Below are 20,984 nucleotides of genomic sequence, written 5' to 3' on the forward strand. Positions count from 1 at the left end.
AATGGATGGTAGCAAGAAGAGAGAAAAGTAGGACAGGTCATTCTTTGCTGATGAAATTCCCTAATGGGTTGCTGGGGGGTGGCATGTTTCCCCTATCCTTTTTTGCCAATTTCAACTTATTTATTTTCCATCTTCTCTTGGCAACCCTATTTGACACACAAAGATCTGAGTGGTGGTGTCTGCCTCCCTCCCTCCCTCCCTTATCAGTGGAGAGACCACAACTGCTATCTTCTGGATAAAAAGAATGGTTCTACTACCTCTGTGTTTGTGTGTGTTTATGTTTAATGTTGTTTTAGGCTGCTTAGGTATGCAGGAGCCAAGGCCAGTATCTTGTAGGCACTCTAGGTTTTTTTTAAAGTAACTTAACTGTAATTGTAGTGATTACTTTTGAGTAACGGTAAAGTAATCAATTCGTTTTGGAACAATTGTAATTGTAATGGTAATTTATTCCTTTTTGGGCCATGTAACAGTAATGGTAATTTATTCCTTGTTAAAAGTAATCTTCCAAGCTCTGATAAAATTTCTTTCTTGGTTACCTTGCTCTTCTTCCGGTTACTTTTTCTACCATCCTGTCATATCCTTTTGCTTTCTCCAGTTTCTGCCTGTGATGTAGCCTCTCTCTCTTTTCTTAAAGAACTAGTCATGTATTTTTGATGCATTCCCTTTAACTATTTTGCACTGCTCCTTCTGTTCTTTCCTCTTGTTCAGGTTTTCAGTTTGTCTCTTCTAGTGTTGCCCCTTCTTGCTGTAATATGCTATCGATTCCCTAGTTCTTAAAATAATATTAATGGATTCTCTTCTCCTCTTGAACTCGCTATTTCCTGTCTTTCTTTCATTCCCAAACTACCTGAGGCTTATAACTTCCTTTTCAACTCTTTTCAGACTGGGTTTTTGACCTCAACATTTTAACCGACATGGTTTTACGTAAAATCTCTAGTAACTTTCCATACACAAAGTCATAAGGGCTTTTGTCCTTTTTCTCCTTGTTCTTTCATCAGCTTTTGATACAGTTGATCACTCTCCTCTTAGTTCTCTTCATTCGTTGGGACTTGGTGATAATGTGCTCTCTTGATTAAAAAATAATTATTTTAAAGCCCTGTCAATAGCTCTTTCTCTTCTCAGTTTCTTCTTTTGGTTCGGTTCCCTCAAGGCCCATTCTCTGCTCCCTTCTCGTTACTCTTTATACACTTTATTTTGCCAATCTGATTTCATGTTTATTTTATTTTGTGGGAGAGAAGCTGCAATATCAACAATTCACTGACGATATCCAGGTCTATCTTATTCTTCCATTTTTCTCTTCCTCTGTTCTTATACAGAAGACAAAATATAGTGAGTTTCCCCTAAAACTTAAAGTTAAGTTTAAGTTAAAGAAAGGACAAAAAGTTCCTCCCTCCCCTTCAATTGACATAATTCTTCGCTTTTCATGGATATTTTCTTTGATCATTTTTTCCTCAACTTTCATTATTACTCTAGTTAAGACTTGTTGGTTCTTTCTCTGTAATATTTTTAAAATTAATCCTTTTTATTTATTTATTGCACTAATATATATATTCAGATTCTCATTCTATCTTGTGTTGATAAAATGGCACATTATATTATTACTAAGCCATTCATGTTTGTTCTCAACTCTTTTTGTTTCTTTTGCTTTTGTTGTGCTTTAATCATGTGTATGCCTCTCTTTGTATCCTTTCACTGGTTTCCTATAATTATCTTACCCTTTGAGGCTCTTAGTGGTCTTGTTCCCTGTTTATTTTACCCTTATGTGTGGAACTGTCTCCCTTTAGATACTTCGCTGGTCTCACTTTAAGAAGTTATTTTTTAAAATAATACTTTCTTTTTTCATATAGCTTTTACTTTTAGCTCTTTTTGCTTCTTTAACTCTCCCAGTCCCAGTTTCCTCCTTCCCCCTCCAAGACCCTTCTCCTTTTATCTCAATTTTTTCAAATTATGAGCCTATCCTATACAGTTTATTTTTGCACAGCACTTAGTATATTTATATATACTTATAACTATAAATAAATAAATAAGATGACTGTGACATCCTTTTTAAGGAGTGACAGAAAGAGGGATGATTCACAAGTTGGATCCTCATATTTCAACACAAGGTAGAGTTTGCAAAGTTTTCCTGCAAAAATTCTAGTGCAGAATACAATCAAACACTGCTTAGAACATACTATGTGGTGGTGATAGGAGCAGCAAAGACCTCTTATCTGTTACCACAACATCTGCTCAGTGCCATCCAACATTTTTGTATAGTTTGGAGAGCCCTTCCAAACCTAATGCTAAACACTTTGCAGATAAAGTTGCTCACATCCAATCTGACAGATGCTTCTTTTGTCACAGAGTCTGGGATAAAAGTGTCCAGGACTTTGTCTTACCTAGGTTACTTGAATAAATTTCAGTTATATTGTTACCTGGTGATGGACAGACTAAGGACTTAGCTTAGAGAGATGTGCCCTATTCCCTGATTGATCAACCCTTGCCCTTGTCTTATTAAATCTAGGAGGGCAAAATGGCATTTCATGTTCTTTTCCGTTTGATTTACTCCTTTTAGAGAGGGCCATGCTTAGTCTATAGTGAAAGAACCAGTGGTACAGTCACTGTTCTGGTAGAAAAAAGTATACTGCACAAATAGCAGCACAACTTTTTTGTTTCTGCCAGTTCTCCCTTCCTCTAAGGACAGCTGATTTATTAGAACTAAAAATACTAACTACAGCTAAACATGCTAAATGGCAAACATGGGGAGAAATGAATAAATAGTGAGAGGACAGCCCCTCTTACCTCCTTCGAAACCACAGTTGATTAATCCAAATCCAATTTAATCATAATTTTTAATAGGTTTTAAGCATAAATAAGCAGTTGTATCTTAGGCATTTAGCTCAAGATTATATTGTTGCGTGCCACCCCAATCTCTGAGCAGTGAGATCTCCAGGGGTCTCTGCACTCGCCCTGGGTTTGGTTTCCTTTGGGAAGGTCAGCAGAGTCTGTGGTGACTTTATGAAATATGGTTTGTTTATTTACACACATTCCAACCTGAGCTTAGGATGGAGGCGTTCAAGGCATCAGCAGTCCAATATCCAGCTTTCCCATCAGGGTTACAGGAGGCATCCTAAGGTGCAGAGAGCCAGTCTTTCTCCCTGCCTCCAGTTGTTGTTGTTGTTATTATAAATTTAATTATACCCTGCCTTTTGGCCAAAGGCCCTCAAGGCGGCTTACGAAGAAAAATAAACACAAGTATAAAAATACATCAATGAAACCAATACAATTTACAAAAATTAAACTAAATAAATAACATTATTAAGAAAAAAAATGTCCAGGAAAAAAACTCAGAATAAATTACATACACGCACCGCTGCCCTGCTTTGGAACTGAGACATGTACGCGTTTCCCTGGGCATGACATCTTCAGCCGGGCGGGAGAAATAGGAACAGAGGCAAGCATAGTGCCCAGTCCAGGTTCTTTGATGCCAGGAGCACAGAACAAAGGACAGAGTCCGCGGGCTAGGGCAGGGTGCACCCATCTTCCCATGCGGGGGCGAAGGAAGCGAGGTGTCCTCCCCGCGGGTTTAGTTGTCGGGGTGCAAGCAGGGTGAAGCTGGTCTGGGCTGCTGGAGCTGCCATTGCCCAGGTCACGGGCCCACAGGGCAGGCTAAGCTCTGAGGAGCCGCCGGCGTGGCTGGGCTGGTGTTGGGCTGTGTGGAGGTGCATTCCTCCTCGAGGGCCAGGCAGAGCTCCTTCAGCTCCAGGTTGTCCTTGGCCAGGCGCTCCTGAAGGCCCTCCAGGCCGGCCAGCTTGCAGAGGCAGGCGGCCACCTCGTCGTGCAGCACCTGCGCCACGTGGTGCCCAAAGAGCTGCCAGTGGTACGTGAGGCGCTTGGCCTTGAGCCGGTCCTCGTCAGGGAAGCAGCACAGGTCGCGCAGCTCGCGGTTGTTGACCTGCCGCCGCCCATTAACCACCTTCAGCTCACGGATCTCTCAGAGGTGCTCCTGCAGCTGCCGGTTGACGGCATCTTGTTCTTTCCAGTTTCCAGTTCCAGCCTTTTTCAGACACACTCAAAACACAAGCTTCTCCTAGGCCCCAGGAGGGGGGGAAGCTCTCCTGAAGAGTTTCAATGACAAAAGGGTCTTCCTGGCCCAGTCACCAGTTGCTGGACACCTGATAGACCCATTAACAAACCTGGCCACTCTATTAGCTTAACAAAAGAAACTCATCAGGATTCCAAATTGGGGGCTCGAAGGGGACTCATAGAAATTATCCATTTCAACCCCAAACTCACAACAATATTCTATTGTTTTAAATAAGGTTTACTGAGAAAGAATCACATTCAGAATTGGGGGCTTTTTTGTATACATACATACCTAAAGCTCCATTATCTGAGATCCTGAGCTCTTCCTTGATCTGAACAAAGGCAAAGGCAACCCTATTATTAACCAGTGGTATTAACCAGTGGTGCACTCACTATTCTGGTAGAAAGAGGTACACAGCACAAAAAGCAGCACAATCTATTTGTTTCTGCCAGTTCTCCCTCCCTCCTAAGGACAGCTGATTTACTAGAACTAAACATACTAACTAGAGCTAAACATGCTAAATGGCTTTACAGAATAGTGGGCCTGGCTGCATTTGAACCAGATTTGGCTTATAGGCTTCCTGTTGCACAACTCAGCTGTTAACTCAGCTCCCAATTTGATTTGCATACATATCTGTGCTGATTTACTACACTGGTTAAGAATTTAGTACTCAGATTGGTATAGTAATCACAAATGTTATTTTATTATAGTTGCAAATTTATTAATGTGTTTGTCAGGACCCCCACCTGTGGACACCGCCTTGTCATGGTCCCACCTCAGGGTCCTGGTATCTTAATGGTTCTCTCACCGGCTCTAGCAAAGATCTCTCAAGATCTCCCTGCTAGGCAGCACCACCAGACACTCCATGTAAACAATAGTAGTAGTAGTATGTTTAATTGCGGTCAAAGACCCGTCCTGTTACAGGCATATAATACAAGCCAAATAAAATAAAAGTAAAAACAATAAAGGATAAAAAACAATGCATTTTGTCTGTTAGGGATTTGATATACATATAAATACAAATTAACTGGACAACACTTCAGTTCGTACCAATTGCGCAGCGTATATAAATTTAGCAACCTTAAGAGTAAGTGCTCTATTTGTTCCTGATAAAAAATAGTGAACCACATTATCCGGAACCAGCAAAGGGCTGCTTTCCATTATGGCAGATAGAAACTTGCATCGTATGTGCTCATAAATAGGGCAATTAATCAAAACATGGGTAAGTGTTTCAATGTTACCCTTCCCACAAGGGCACAAGTGGTGTTCATAGGGAATTCCTTGATACCTCCCTGTCAGTAATGCAGACTGAAGAGAGTTAAATCTGGCCTTAGTAAAAGCCAGACGTAATTTTGGGACCGTAAGGAAATCCAGGTAAGAGGCATAGATGAAGGGCTCGAATTTTAGATTAAAATGGATGGGAGAGCATGTTTTTGTAGCCATACATACGGCATTTTGTAAATCTATGTCTTTGAGGCGAGACCGTGTTACACTTTTAGCTGAAGTAGGGGTATGTGTTGCTAAATGTTCAACTGAAAGGCCTATCAAGGAAAGTTTGCTCTTAAGTTTTATATTCCAATTTGAATTGAATGAATCTCTCCAGAGATATATTAAATATCCCGGAGGTTTTTCATAGGATAGTCTAGCCCAATAGTTTGTGGCCATCAGCCACGCTTGGCATTCAATGGAAGGCAGACCGCATTCTAATCTCAGAGCTGCCGCCGGATCACATCTTAATGCCCCCAATATTTGACGTAAGAAAAGAGAAATAACAGCTTCAACTGATGAATTAAAAGCATGAATCCACAATGGCACACCAAAAAGTAACTGTGGAATAATTTGTGCTTGGAACACCTGGATTGCTGCAGGTACGTAACGCCCCCCTTTATAGAAAAAATAACAAAGGACGTTTTTTACAGTGTTTCGGGCCATGTAAACAATATTGCCTTGAGACTGTGCCTTCGTCTCCTCCTGACTTATTGCTACGTTGTGTCTGGGTGCACTTACAGGCCTCAACCTCCCTGTATCTTTGTGCCTATAAAGATTACAGCCCTGGGTTGCTCTGGATACCTGATGATGTTACACTATCTCTTCACCGCTGTCACCATTGATACTGTTTCCCAACCTTGGTATATGCCCTGCCCACCCTTCTGGTCTGTGAAAATCCAGTCAAGGATCAGGTGTTTTGGTAAACCAAGAAATATTTATTTTTATACACAGGGAATAACAAGATTACTTAAAGGTATAGTCAACAAGCGTGTGATTTCATAAGATGCATTACTCTTTATGTTTCTTAGTCATCAATATCCTGCCTCACTACCCACCTCATCCAATCCACCCAACAACTCTCTCCAAAACCAACCAAAAACCATCCTACCAACCAACCAACTCCCTCTCAACTGTCATCCTCTCATTTATACCTTCAGACACTCAAACGCTCAGCCAATCATCATACAACACTCATCAACATTCCAACCCATGTATTCCCCCCTCTCAGTCTACTTACCACATATACTCTAATAAACCTGCACTTACCATATTTACAGTATTATATATACAGGGACATCACAGTGTTCTCATAGCTGAGCTGCTTCCCCCTACCCCCCAAAAAAAATTCCCCTGCAAAACTCAACTGAGAATAACAAATGGAACTGGAATGGAAGGAGGAATTTAACTGTATGCATATTTTTCACCATTAAAATTCAGTCTAAACGAATACCTAATTCTACAGAATATAGGTGTCTATCTCTAACGCCAGCCTGCATTTCAGAAGTTACATTATAGATAAAAAGGGCTGTACCCATATCTTGCCCTCAGGGAAGACTGAAGGAACTGAATATATTTAGCCTTAAGAAAGAAATGTTAAGTGGTTGCAAGCAGGAGATCAGTCAACTATGCTTATATATCTAAAAGATTACAAGAAGCAAATGAAAAAGCAATCGTTCACTGTATCCTTGAGGACAGAGGACATATGATTAGGTTTCAATTGCAAGAAGATAGGGAGGCTTACAGACAGGTTGATTTGGTGTCTGGAATCAAGCATGGCTATGTGCACCACCAAACAGAAATAGTTATTCGCTGCTAATGCAGCTTCTGCACTAGATCAAAAGGCTGTTTCACACATTATGTGACAGCAAACCCAAGTGCCTCTGAATGTACACTCAGCTGGGAGCCAGAGCCAATCTTGAATCACTTAAATATGCACCCATAAGAAATGCAGGCTTGTAAACATCTGTTTCTTGTATTCACATGCTACCTTTTGGGGTATAAACATCAAACATCTTAAGTGTACACCTAGACAACACAAGTGAAGTGGACCCGAGGAAGCATCTCATGCAGCAAAATACCACTTGCTATGTTCTGAGGATGTGCTACCAACACCTTTGACCACTGGTATCAAAGGCACCAGAAAGACCTAACAGAATCATGTTTTTCATACACCATAGCATCTAATCCCAAAGATGTCTCCTCACACCTACGATCTAATCTTACCATCACCACATTCTGTTTTGCATGGCAATACCAACTGAAATTTATACAAACAGGCAGACCAATACACTGAGTAGGGATGGGTGAGAATTTCAATTCAGTTCGCATTTCAAGCAGAATTTATCAAATCTGCACTTTCCGAAACAATATGAGAACCGAAACACAGCCATCCTTTGAAATTCGCATTTATTTGAATTTTGGGATGCAGTTCACCAACTAAACAATATTTACAAAAATGAATATATTAGGGGACAGTGTGCATAAAATGAATATATGAATGAAAATAACATGCAAAAAGGCATGACATGGTAAGAGAAATAGCTTGCAAAAATGTGTATCTGTCAAAACTGCCTACAAGAATGTGTTTATTTGGAGAAATTCGCACTGAAATGGTGGAGAATTTTCATGAGATTTTTTTTTAAATTGCAGATTGCTGCAGGAATGTAGAGAACTGAATTTAACAGATCTTTAACAGAAATTGACAGATCTTTCCATTCCTAACACTGAGCCTTCAATATCCCCAAATTTGATTATGCTTTTAAAGCAGCAGCCATTGCATTACTGTTCTGTCTCCTTATCTGCTATCTACACATGTGACAAGCAAAGACAAGCAGGAAGAACTAAACTAGGCAGAATGTGCTTAGAAAGCTGACATGTTTAAATAAGTAATTTTACAGATAATTTAAGGCCAATATATTAAAACCACTTAGTGGCAGTCTTATATAAAGGCCCTTGGGTGTTGGCTACAAATTAACTCTGTGTGCTACTGTATCACTTAATAGATATTTTTCATACAGCAGAGAAATAATAGAAAGAATATAGTTGGTGGGAGGGGATCCCATGTGAGGATCAGCATGTACAGGAGAGGAGGAAAATATGCAGTTGGGGGACTTATACTCTATGAATCTCAAAGTTATAACAAAAACATGGGAGAAATGAATAAATACTGAGAGGACAGCCCTTTTACCTTCTTCTCATCTACAGTTGACTAATCCAAAACCAATTTAAACATAATCCTTAATAGGTTTTACACATAAATAAGCAGTTGTCTATTATGCATTTAGCTCAAGATTATATTCTATTGCTTTAAATATGGTTTAGTAAGAAAGAATCACATTCGGAATAGGGGGCTTTTTTGTATACAGTACATACATACTTAAAGGTCCATTATCTGAGACCTCAGATCTTCCTTGATCAGATGAAAGGCAAAGACTGCCCTATTATTATTATTATTATTATTATTATTATTTAATCATCTTTCCCATAAGTCTCAAGGCGACTTACATTTATACAATAAGAACAACTAAGAATAGGTTTTAAAACAAATAAACACTGGAGACCTTAAAAACAAACAAGCTGTCCAACTAGGAAAGCCTGTCAAAACAAAAATGTCTTCAGTTATTTCCAGAAAGTACAAATAGTGGGTGCCCATCATATCTCAGCAAGGATGGTACTTCACAAAACAGGGGCAGCCCAGCTTTGAGTTGTTGTGCAGCATGGCTGCTGATATTTTTGGGACTTTGAGGAGACTTTCCTGCAGAATGCAGTGACCTACTGGGTATGTAAGGAGTAAATCAGTCTCTCAAGTAAAGCAAGCTGCCTCAGATGCGAGTGCCATGCTATTAAGGGCAGCAAAGAGAGAGAGAGATGATGATGGCGATAATGCTAGAGTCATCTGATCTGTGCAAGACCACAATAGTGATCTTGTATGGCTGTCATTCATTTTAATGGGCCTTGCCCAGGAAAACTCCTCAGTGTGTTGAGCCCCATGTTAACATAATGTATGTCACAGGCTACCATTTGGATTTTCAGCATTAGGAACCAAAATGTCTTGAACCTGTGATTTTATGGTGTTCTTTAAGACATCCTGAGGACTCTATTCTGAAAGGTGGCCTAAAATATATAAAACAATAGATACATTTTACTTGTTTTATTGCATGGAATACCAACAACTTTTCTTCAGGTAGTAATTCTATTTTGGAAATATGTCATTTCCCCAGGAATCACACAACACTGTATCGCTAGCTGGGAAAAGCAATCTTCTCCTCTCCCTTCTAGCAGCCCAGCAAACACGATAATCATTTATTGCCCTTGACATATGGAAGATCATTGCATGACAAACCTGTATTGGATCGTGCTTGTAGCATGAAGACCAGCAACATCCACCCACATCATTTTGTGATTCATTTGCTTCTTTTTTTCTGGGCATGCCACCATAAGAACCTGCTTTCTATGATCAGACCATTGATCCATCTAGCTCAGTATGTCTATACCAACCGCAGCAGCAATCAAGGATTTCAGGCAGAGTCTTAGTCTTAACTGGAGATGCCAGGGGTTGGGACCTTTTGTGTGAAAAGCATGTGGCTGACCACAGAGAGGTGACTGATAGGAATATAGGAAATAGCCTCATACCAGTTGTAAGATATTGTCAATCTCACCTACACTTGTGTACTTTAACTGGCAGCAGTTTTCCAGGATCTCAAATCGAGGGTCTTTCCCAAGGTCTATTGCCTGATCCATTTAGCTGAAGATAGCAGTGACTGAACCTGAGCCTGTCTACATGCAAAGCTTGTGCCCGACCATCAAGCTATGCTCCTCTCCTCAATTTTTCAGTCCAAGTGCAGGAGATAGCATTCATCCATGTCTATGTTGTGAGCTCTTAATGTGCTTTATGCTTAGAGCTGTAGTGCCATACACTCATTTAAAGAGACAATTGTGCTATATGTTGTAATAGATGTGGGCAGGGAGAATGTGGCTGCGGAATAATCATGTTTAACACTTTTTTCTGTACTAGGGGAACACTGGAAAGCAGTGCACAAACAGCTAAGAATGAAATATATGCAAATATTAAAATATTATTTCCAAAATAACATGTATTCTTCCCAGGTTGGGGTACCGAGGCAGTACTGCTGCTTGTCATAATTATTTGTTTATTTTTAAAGATTTACAAGAATTCCTGTGCTCAGGTGGTATAGCAGGTAAATGCTCAGCCTTAAAGGATAATCTTAATAAAATAATTGGTCACTGGTTATTATGTGGACAATCTACTGGGCAGTTCTAATGATCTCTATGTGCTCTTGCAGAGCTACTAGGGGGGCTTGCATATTAGCTGAAGCACATTTCTCATGGCTGTTGTCACATTGTCTGAAGAAATTATTAACATCGTCCCCCTGCACACACCAGGATAAAATACTGTAGTTGAAGGACTGGGAAAATGCAATGTCCATGTGAGAGAAGTACAACCTATACATGGATGCCCTTGAATAAATTACTGTGCAATCTTAACCTCACTTACCCAGTAGTAAGCCCCATTGAATTCAATAGGACTTACATCTGAGTAGATATAGTTAGATTGTTGTGTAAATAATTAGATTTGTTGTAAAATCTCACCACCACTACCAAAAAAGAAGGTATCTGAAAAATTTTGAGAGGGAGAGGAGCTTGGGCCCCATATGATAAATTTCCAGGGAGGGAGGGGTGTAATATTTCCTTAGATGTCACCAAATTTGGCCTACATGAATTTGGAGGCACCTACTGGTGCAAAACACCTGAAGGTTTTCAAGAGAAGCATCATTTGTTTTACAAGTATAAGAGAAAATTTGTCAGGAGGTTTTACACATCCTTGGCTAACAACGGGTTTTGTTTTTATTTTGAAAATAAAATAAAATAAAATGTAACTTGTTGGAAATTCACTGGGAAAGAGATTGTGAAGGCGCCTGTCCTTTCTATATTTGTCGCAAGATACTTACTCGCACGATCCAGGGCAAGAAATCCACCGGCAGTGGGAAAGAGTCAAAAGGCTGCGAGTTTGGTGGGCAATGGCTTCCTAAGGGATGTGGTGGCTGGGAGGGAAGCACATTGAATGGAGGCAAGAGAGAGGTGCTGAAGAAGCGTCTAAGGGTTCCTGCTGGGACGTGGCGTCGCCGCAGCCCAGCCCCTGAGCGAGCGAGCGAGCGAGCGGCAGCCTCCTTCGCCTCTGCCCTCCTCATTTGTCTGTCTGTCTGTCCCCGTCTGGCGGGGGCTTGCCCGGCTTCTCCAGCGCTCAAGAGGCTGGCAACGGGAGCCCACAGCGTCTGACTGTCTTACTTGAAGCTCTGCGTCTGAGCGAGGAGGACGCACGTCCAGAGCGCCTCTGGCCATGGACAGCTTCTGGGAAGAGAACGGCACTGCTGGCCTCTTTCCTTTCCCTGAACGCGGGAACATCACCGCCACCAGCACCACAGACGGCATGAACGCGAGCCCCAGCTTGGCTCCGCCTGGGGCGCCCACCGCCAGCTTCTCGCCCCGGGAAGGCGGAAGCCCCTCGACGGAGTTCTGGAACACTCCCCTGAACCAGGGACTGAGCGTCTTCGTGGGACTGGCTTTGTGCGTGACCATGCTGGGCTTGGGCTGCACGGTGGAGCTGAGCCAGCTGGGCGCGCAGCTGAGGCGGCCTCTGGGCTTGCTGCTGGCGCTGCTCTGCCAGTTCGGGCTCATGCCCTTCGTGGCCTTCTTGCTGGCCCTTGTCTTCGCCCTCGACGAGGTGGCCGCCGTGGCCGTCTTGCTCTGCGGCTGCTGCCCGGGAGGGAACCTCTCCAACATCATGTCCCTTCTGGTCAACGGGGACATGAACCTCAGGTATTCCTCGCGGGGCGGGACACGGAGGGCAAAGCGGGCTGTGGTGGGTCACTCTGGGAAAGGCAAGCCGGAGCCAGGCAACAGGTCTAATTGGCGGGGCGGAGGGGTGGTGGCACGAAGAGGAAAGCGCCAAAGAGGGTAGTGACAACGAGCACCCTCCTTGGAAAAGTGGTGGTACTACACAAGTGGCAATAAGACGAGATCAGGCGGGGAAAGCGCTTCTCTTGCGGGAGGAAGGAACAAAGGGTGGGGAAAGACTGCGGATGCCCCTGTCTGGGGTGTGTTTGTGTGTTATGTGCCTTCAAGTCGATTACGACTTATGGCGACCCTATGAATCAGCGACCTCCAATATCATATGTCCTGAACCACCCTGTTCAGATCTTGTAAGTTCAGGTCTTCCTTTATGGAATCAATCCATCTCTTATTTGGTCTTCCTCTTTTTCTACTCCCTTCTGTTTTTCCCAGCATTATTGTCTTTTCTAGGGAATCATGTGTTCTCATGATGTGTCCAAAGTATGATAACCTCAGTTTCATCATTTTAGCTGCTAGTGATAGTTGTGGTTTAATTTGTTCTAACACCCAATTATTTGTCTTTTTCATGGTCCATGGTATCTGCAAAGCTCTCCTCCAACACCACATTTCAAATGAGTTGATTTTTCTCTTATCCACTTTTTTCACTGTCCGATTTTCATATCCATACATAGAGATCGGGAATACCATGGTCTGAACGATCCTGACTTTGGTGGTGTCTGGGGAACCAGTGCTTATTGTCTGTTTTAAAGCCCTATATAAGGTTGTCATGTTCCCTACAGGTAGACATTCAACAGGCCTAGCACCCTTCTCCCCTCTCATCCCCAGCAGAAGACTGATCCACCTGTAGAATATCTGCCAGTTATACAGCTGCAAAAGGCATGGGAGTCCTGCAAGAAAAAGCAATAAATAAATATTAAAAGATGGCATCCCTAACTCCCCAGCTTATTTATTAGATGAGTTATTATGAATGCCCTTTCATCGATATCTGCAGGCTGGGTTAGAGAGGTGACTGTCTGAGAGCAAGTGCAGAGCAACTGTACTGGGGAGAGCTGGCTTTCATTCATAACAGAGCCTTTGCCATCACTGCATTTCTAGGCTGAGAAAAGCTAGACCTGTTGAATGCCTGCCTGTTATGCACCTGTGAAAGGCACAGGTGCTCTGCCAGGAATCACCCACAGACCTGTGCATTTGGGCTTGGAGAAAAAGTTTCTATAATGGCTTTAGCCCCCCACAACTGTTTTCTGTAAATTAAGAATTAATGGGGGAGGAGATAGCTGTAGGGTGGGGTACAATCACATCCATCCCTCCACAATCTGGGCAGCCTTCCTCCTCCACACATTGCATCTTTTTGCAAGTCACTAAGATCTTGCGTCACTCCCCCTTCACTTTTTCTGAGACTGTCTAGTTTTACTTGCAAGGTGGCACAAAGAGGAAAGACCTATGTGGAGCCCTCTTTTTCTCCAGTGTGTGTGTGTGCGCGCACGCAGGCAATGATGGTCAGACACACCCTGCAGGCAGCAAAGCTGGAAAACATTGTTTGCAGGAACCTGTGTGTGTGTGTGTGTGTGTGTGTGTGTGTGTGTGTGTGTGTGAGAGAGAGAGAGAGAGAGAGAGAGAGAGAGAGAGAGAGAGGAGTGTGGGGAAGAGAGATAATGCATCTAAGTAAAGCCTGCTCTGGGGAGATGAAGGATGTCACATCATGTCTTGGTGACAACTGTGCATTAAATGAATGGGAAAAGATCCCCTCCTTACAAAGCTACCTACTACTACTTCTGCAAAAAAACCACAAAGGGTGTATAAAATTAACAACTGGAGAAAAGGGTCCCACCTACAGGGTGAGGTTGGAAAGGCTACAGGGAAAAGATTCGAATAAAATATAAAAGCAACAGACTTTTGCATCTCAAATGTTAAATCAAGAGGTGATAACATGCCTCATCAGTCCATGGAAAGTGACTGGAGAGGTGGGGGGAGCTTCAGTATCCAACATATATTTTGCCCTGAGGACTCTGATGCTCTCTCTCTTTCCCTACAGTATTATAATGACTGCGTCGTCCACTTTGCTTGCTTTGGCCTTGATGCCTCTTTGCCTGTGGATCTACAGCCGTGCTTGGATCAACACGCCATTAGTGCGCCTGTTGCCCCTGGGCGCTGTCACCCTGACCTTATGCAGCACTCTGCTCCCCATTGGCATTGGGGTTTTCATCAGATACAGATTCACAAGGGTGGCAGACATCTTGCTGAAGGTAAGCCTAGTCCCAGATGCCTGTTTTATAGGAATATAGGAAGCAGCCTTATACTGAGTCAGGCCATAGGTCTATCTAATTTGATGCAAGAACAGTGGTTAAGAGTGTCAGACTAGGCTCAGGGAGAACTGGGTTCAAATCCCCACGTAGTCACAAAACTCACTGTATAACATGAGGGTGACTACCTCTTAACCTACCCTGTCTTACAGTGGTGCTGTGATAAAAAATGGGAGGAGAAAAAACCCAATTCACCACCTTGGGTTCCTTGGAGATAAGGTAAGATATAAATGTAAGAATAAAAATTTAGAAACAAATTAAAAGTTATTCCATTTAGGCAACAAGAAATCATATGCTCAGAATGTACAGGATGGCTTTGCATTCTTTGCCAAGTGTAATATTTGCTGCTCGGTCCTTGGCACTCCCAGTGAAAGGGTGACTCTAGCAGGGTTGGCTGGGAAAGAACTGTAGCTGAGGTCTTACAGAGTCATTGCACAAGTAGACAATGCTGGGGTAGATGGGCCAATAGTATAAACCACAGCAGGTGATCCATCATCCAGTACAGTGAGATAAAATCCTCCCTGGGAGCACATTTCATTAATGGAATTTACACAGAAGAAGACCTACAATATAATCCTTCTGGGACATTGTTACATGTACAGCTATAAACAATTTCCCCAAATTTCATCCGCTTACCACTTACAGTTTTCTTTCTGAAAAAAAATTAGTGCCATGTGCCATAAAATGAGATTTTTACCACTGGGGTGCTTTTTTGTCCCAATATAAAATGTTGGGGTAAAAAAATGTACCATGGGATTTTCAAACAAAAACTGACATCTCCTGACACCACACACCTGGTTTCCTTTACTACCTCAAGATACATTGGAATTTGGATTGGAGTAGTAAAATATCCCAACCATATGTTTGGCGGAAAATGGTAGTAGATGAGGGCCACACTTCCTTTTTGCAATTTAATTTTGAATATAATTTTTATTTATTTATTTATAACATTTATGTATCATTGGTGATCTCTATGTGATTTACAACATAATAAAATAACCTATCATAAGTAAAACAGTAGAGTATTAAAAGTGTCCAGATAAAATTAAAATTCCAGAAATGTTTGCTGATATAAATTTTTTTTCATCGCACGCAGAAATCCAAATACAATGTTGGCATCTCCTTCACCTCCAGTGGGAAGGCATTCCATAATGCAGGGGCTCCTGAGCTGAATGCTTTCTTCTATAGCAAAATTTCTGGGACATAAGGCACCTCCAAAATCTCAGCCCCTGACAATCTCAGTGATCAAGCCAGCCAGTTTGGAGTGAACCATTCTTTGAGGTACCCTGGTTCTAAGTTGTTTAGGGTTATACACTCGTACCAAACCTTGAACCTGGCCTGGTAGTATACAGGCAGCCAGTGCAGTTCCTGCAGTACAGGTGTTATATGCTGTCAGAAAGTTACTCCTGTCAGCAATCACCTGCCATATTCTGCACCAGCTAAAACGTTCAGACCAGATCCAAGGGTAGCCCCACGTAAAGCATACTGCAGTAATAAAGTCTTGAGACTACCAACGCATAGACTAGTGTGTGAAGGTTTTCCAATCCAGGAATGCTGTAACTGTCTCATCAATCAAAGCTGATAAAAGACACCTGTGTCTCCAATGACCACTCTGGATATAGGAGACCATCCCCAGCTTATGAATTGCTTCAGAGGGAGTGCAACTCCATTTAGAGCAGGTAATGGCTCAATCTGTAGACCCAGAAACTGCCCACCCACAATGCCTCCATCTTACCAGGATCTAAACTCAACTTATTGGCCCTCATCCAGTCCATCACTGAGTCCAGGCACTGATCCAGGGCTTGCAAAGCCTCTCCCAATTTAGATGTTACAGAAAAGCAGAGCTGTCAGCATACTGATGACACCTGGCTCCAAATTCCCTAATGACAGCTCCCAATAGCGGCTTCATATAGATAAATAATATTAAGGACACAATAGTGCCCTGTGGCACACCATAGAACAAGTGCCAGGGGGCTGTGGAGCAGTGATCCAATGCTATTCTCTAAAACCAATCTCAAAAACAGGAACAGAGCCCCAAGTTCCCATCACATAAAACCGTCTAAGTAAGATACTGTAGTCAATGGTATTAAAAGCCACTGACCAATCAAGGAGAAGCAGCAGAGTTTCTCTCCACCTTTCCTTCTCCTGACATAGGTCATCCATCAGGGTGACTAAGGCAGATTCAGTCCCATAACCAGGCCTGAACTCAGGCTGGAATGGTTGCAGATAATGCATTTCCTCCCAGAATGACTGCAACTGATCCTCTACAACCCTCTCAATTACCTTCCCCAAGAAAGGAGTATTAGTGACCAAGCAATAGTTATCACATACCAGAGGATCAAGGGTAGGAGTGGTTGCACAACAACCTCCTTCAAGGTGGCAGGAATTGCACCATCCTGCAACAAAGTGTTAATCACACCATGGACCCACATGGTCAGACCTTCTCAGATAGCTTTAAGAAGCCATGAGAGGCATGTGCTATGATGCATTGATGCAATCAAGAGTAATGCTTTAAACTTTTTTGAGAAATGTGCCCCTGCTACTTAACTCTCTCACCCTGGACTGGCTGAAATCTGAAATGGTGCCCCTTGGGACTGAGGTGCAGAAAATGAAACTATGCTGTAGATTTATATTCAGTGTTGGGGATGGGGTTGGAGTCAACCAAATTAGGGAATTTCAGAGGAGGCATGTAAGGAGCTTTCTGTTCCCAGCCCACTCAAGCAAACAATACTATGTGCACAACTATTTTAATTAAGCAAAAGTAAAAGCAAAGCAACTTAAGGTAAGCATAATTACAAGAGCCAGTCAATACAAAACACGTTAACTGGAGGCTTACAACATGTGAATAATCTAAGGTTATGAACACCTCCATGACAACCTAACTGAATAGTACCATGGAGAAGCAAAGTATATGAATGGAAATTACATTAGTAGTATATGGTTCATCTCTTGGCATATGTTTTTCAACACTCTACTGCTGCTACTTATTAATATTCAATAATTATTCTTAATCATCATTTATCATCAATAAATGGATCATTACTGAAGGCCCCTTTAATCATCCTGTTGGGTTGGCAAAAGGCAAGGGCAAGCTTATCCTAAACTTTTGGAGGGTCTGTCCTTGCCTAGAAAACATGAGATAGGATTTTTGTGGCAAATACTAATATTGTTAAGTATTGTATTCTTGTTTTAAAAATGTTTTGGCAGTTAATTACATAGATTACTTGTTCAGCCTGAACCTCTGAACACATTAGAATGGGGTGGTAGTGAGAGCACCCTTGATTCTTCTAGTTGGGGGGAGGCAAGCTTTTGCTAAGTATTTCTCATTGTCTGTTCAGGCTCCTAGCCCTATACTGTGTGTGGGTTGCGAGAGCGCCCTTTAACTCTCTCCCTAGGGAAGGCTTTCTTTTGGCTCTCCTTTGTAATTTTGCTGTCTTATATTACTTTGCTTGCTGAATGATATATGGCATTTCACTGAATTCTACTGTGTAGTTTGGGTGGCATTCCATGCTAGCTCTACTCAGAGTAGACCCATTGAAATTAATAGACATGACTAACTTACGTTCATTAATTTCAACAGGTCTACTATGAGTTGGACTCAGTTGAGTACCTCCCTTTGTTTTAACATGCTGCTCACTGTTTGGGGACTGTGGGCCAAAAAGCAGTATATACATAAATCATAATCAATAATAATGCATTGAAGTACATGCCCTTTGTTGAAATAACATCACCATGATGCATTAATATGCTTTGGCAAATGGAACAATTGTATGTGTCTTTTTCATGGATCTCCCCCCACCCTTTCTTGATGCTTAAAATATTTTTAAATAACCTGTTTGCTTATGGATATAATAACAATCTATAATAATAATAATAATAATAATATAATTGATATAATTAAGAGTAGCAGTACTTCAAAATCCCATTCTTTCTCATCCACTTCTTTCATTGCTAGGTTTCCTTATGGTCTCTCCTGATGACCTTGGTGATCCTTTTCATTCTCACCGGTACTATGCTGGGTCCTGAACTGTTGGCTACTATCCCTGCTACTGTCTATGTGGTAGCTGTGCTGATGCCCTTAGCGGGCTATGGCTGTGGTTATGGCATAGCTACATTATTTCACTTGCCACCTCACTGCAAGAGGACAGTGTCATTGGAGACCGGCTGCCAGAATGTACAGCTCTGTACCGCTATACTCAAGTTGACTTTCCCTCCAGAGCTCATAGGGAGCATGTACATGTTTCCCCTGCTCTACGCCCTCTTCCAGGCTGCAGAAGCTGGTCTGTTTGTATTGGCCTATAAAATGTATGGCAAGGATTTCTACAAACAAGAGCCTCTAGGAGGGGAAGAAGAAGAAGATACAGAAATTTCCTACAAAAAACTCAAGGAAGAGGAAGTGCCAGATACTTCTTATGGCACAGTGACTGCTGAAGGCCATGCCTCAGTGCTCATGGAACCCACACAGACTGCCCTCTAGAGGAAGGGAAGACCTGAATGGGAAATCCTGTTTTAGACTAGTGTAGCAAACTGTAGCAAAGTGGGGGTGGGTGGGGGTGGGGATGATGACAGGAAGCAGCATGGTTTGTAACCAGGCCAATATTTTTCTCATCTCTGACAACCTCCCAAAATATTGCAAAGAATCAATATGAGCCATTACAATAAACATAGAACAAAGAAATGGAAGCAAGGAAAAAGGCTGCATGTTGAAAGAGCGGGTGTATAAGGTAATTTTAAAGATTAGAGTGAGAGGGAGGAAAGAAAAGAACAAGGGGGAAATGCTGGTAGTATTTGTCTAGTGTAACTGAATGTCACCAACATTTGCTGTTTTTTAAAAAACAAAGCTGTGTATCTTGCATATTATTCAGCTTCTATGTATGTGAAAAGGTTGAACTCATGCTGTGTATTTACCACTGATTAAATTTCTGGTAAAGATACCAAGCCATTGATTAAGAGGACATATGAGAAACTGTCTGCTTCATCTAGTTGAAATCAGACCTGTCACTCCTTTCACGGAGGGAAGAGGAAGGAGAACTCACTCCCTTCTGATTGTTATGACACTCAGTGGTGGTCTGAGAAGTACTCTTCAAATTGGGTGCAGTAGTATAGTGGTAAATTCAGAAGTGCAGGGTCACAATCATGCCTCCTCCCCCCTTTTTTGCTGTGGGGTTGAGAATGAGATCTTTCTTAATGCCTTCTCCCACAACAACAACAAAAAATATACTCCCTGTTCACGCTGATTGGCTCACAGGATGCTGGAGACATTGGGACCTTGCTGAGACTCTGCTCCCAAAAATGAAAAGGGTCTAAGATGGGACCCTGGATGACTACACCCCCAACGGGGCAGGGTCATTTTTAAAAACAAAAAGCTCCTTGGTATTAGTAACTCTTTATGGCAGATGTGGCAAATCTGTTTTAGCAAAGGAGCTGGACCAGTGGTCCAGATCTACTCTAACTGGCAACAATTCTCCAAGATATCAGGTAAGTAGGGTTGCCAGGTTCAGGGCCTGATCCTGATCCTGTATCTTTAGGAGAAGAGAAAGTCAGCCAAGTGCAGGTATTCTTGCAACACTGTAATGGGAAAAACCACAAGGTGAAATTCTCTCTTCCCCCTGCACAACTTTTAAAGATACAGAAGACCTCTTGGAGGCCGGGCCTGGCAACCAAGAGGTCTTCTGTGTCTTTAAAAGTTGTGCAGGGGGAAGGGAGAATTCCACCTTGTGGTTTTTCCTCATTACAGTGTTGCAAAAACACCTGCACTTGGCTGACTTTCTCTTCTCCTAAACATACAGGATCAGTCTCAGGCCCTGAAACTGGCAACCCTACTGGTAAGGGTATTTCCCAGCCCTTTAACTGGAGAAGCCAGGAACTGAAAATTGTTCTGTTTGCATACTATAATTTGCATACTATATGCTATTTGCATACTATATGCTAATTGTGTGTGGCATCCTATTTCTGCGGGTCATGGGCTTGCTTGGGAATCAAACCTAGGATTTCTTGTTCACCAAGGATGTGATCCCAAGCCTATTTATCAGAAATTAAGTTCCACAGAAATAATTGGGATTTACTCAGGTAAATATGTTTAGGATTGGACTAAAAGGAAACATATTTCTAGACCTCTGCTAATATTGCTAAATATTACTGAGGTCTGAAGTGCAATAATATCAAAGTTTATGGGACTATTCTAGAGTCCAAACCAAGGCCATTTGTGGGATGTGGCCTAGCAGTAAGATTAATAAACTATATATTTGGTACACTTATAGCACAATCCAGTATATGTGTATTTAGAAGTAAGCACCGTGGGTTCAACAGGGCTTACTGTCAGGTGAGTTTTGCAGCCTTAAATGGCACTGATTTCAAAGTAGATTATTTTCATTTGCAGCCAGACCTTGTGTGTATTTACTCAGAGGTAAGTTCCACTGAGGTCAGTGGTCCTTACTTCTGTGTAAGTGGCCCTAGGATTACAGCCTAAAAAGTTTAAT

At 42.1% G+C, this 20,984-nt stretch overlaps 1 protein-coding gene and 1 pseudogene across 1 annotated transcript; one reads left to right on the forward strand and one right to left on the reverse strand.

The window, feature by feature from the left end:
* Nucleotides 1–3,336: 3,336 nt before the first annotated feature.
* LOC133364296 (coiled-coil domain-containing protein 85B-like) lies at nt 3,337–10,075 on the reverse strand (annotated as a pseudogene).
* A 1,380-nt stretch (nt 10,076–11,455) lies between these two features.
* On the forward strand, nt 11,456–19,387 carry SLC10A4 (solute carrier family 10 member 4). The gene is made up of 3 exons (XM_061583132.1): nt 11,456–12,172; nt 14,238–14,448; nt 18,461–19,387. Exons 1-3 carry the CDS (start codon nt 11,694–11,696, stop codon nt 18,980–18,982), a joined length of 1,212 nt encoding a protein of 403 aa, XP_061439116.1. The 5' UTR covers nt 11,456–11,693; the 3' UTR covers nt 18,983–19,387.
* The last annotated feature ends 1,597 nt before the right edge of the window (nt 19,388–20,984 follow it).

Source organism: Rhineura floridana, chromosome 9 (assembly GCF_030035675.1).
Source record: "Rhineura floridana isolate rRhiFlo1 chromosome 9, rRhiFlo1.hap2, whole genome shotgun sequence".
Taxonomy (NCBI): Eukaryota; Metazoa; Chordata; class Lepidosauria; order Squamata; family Rhineuridae; genus Rhineura; species Rhineura floridana.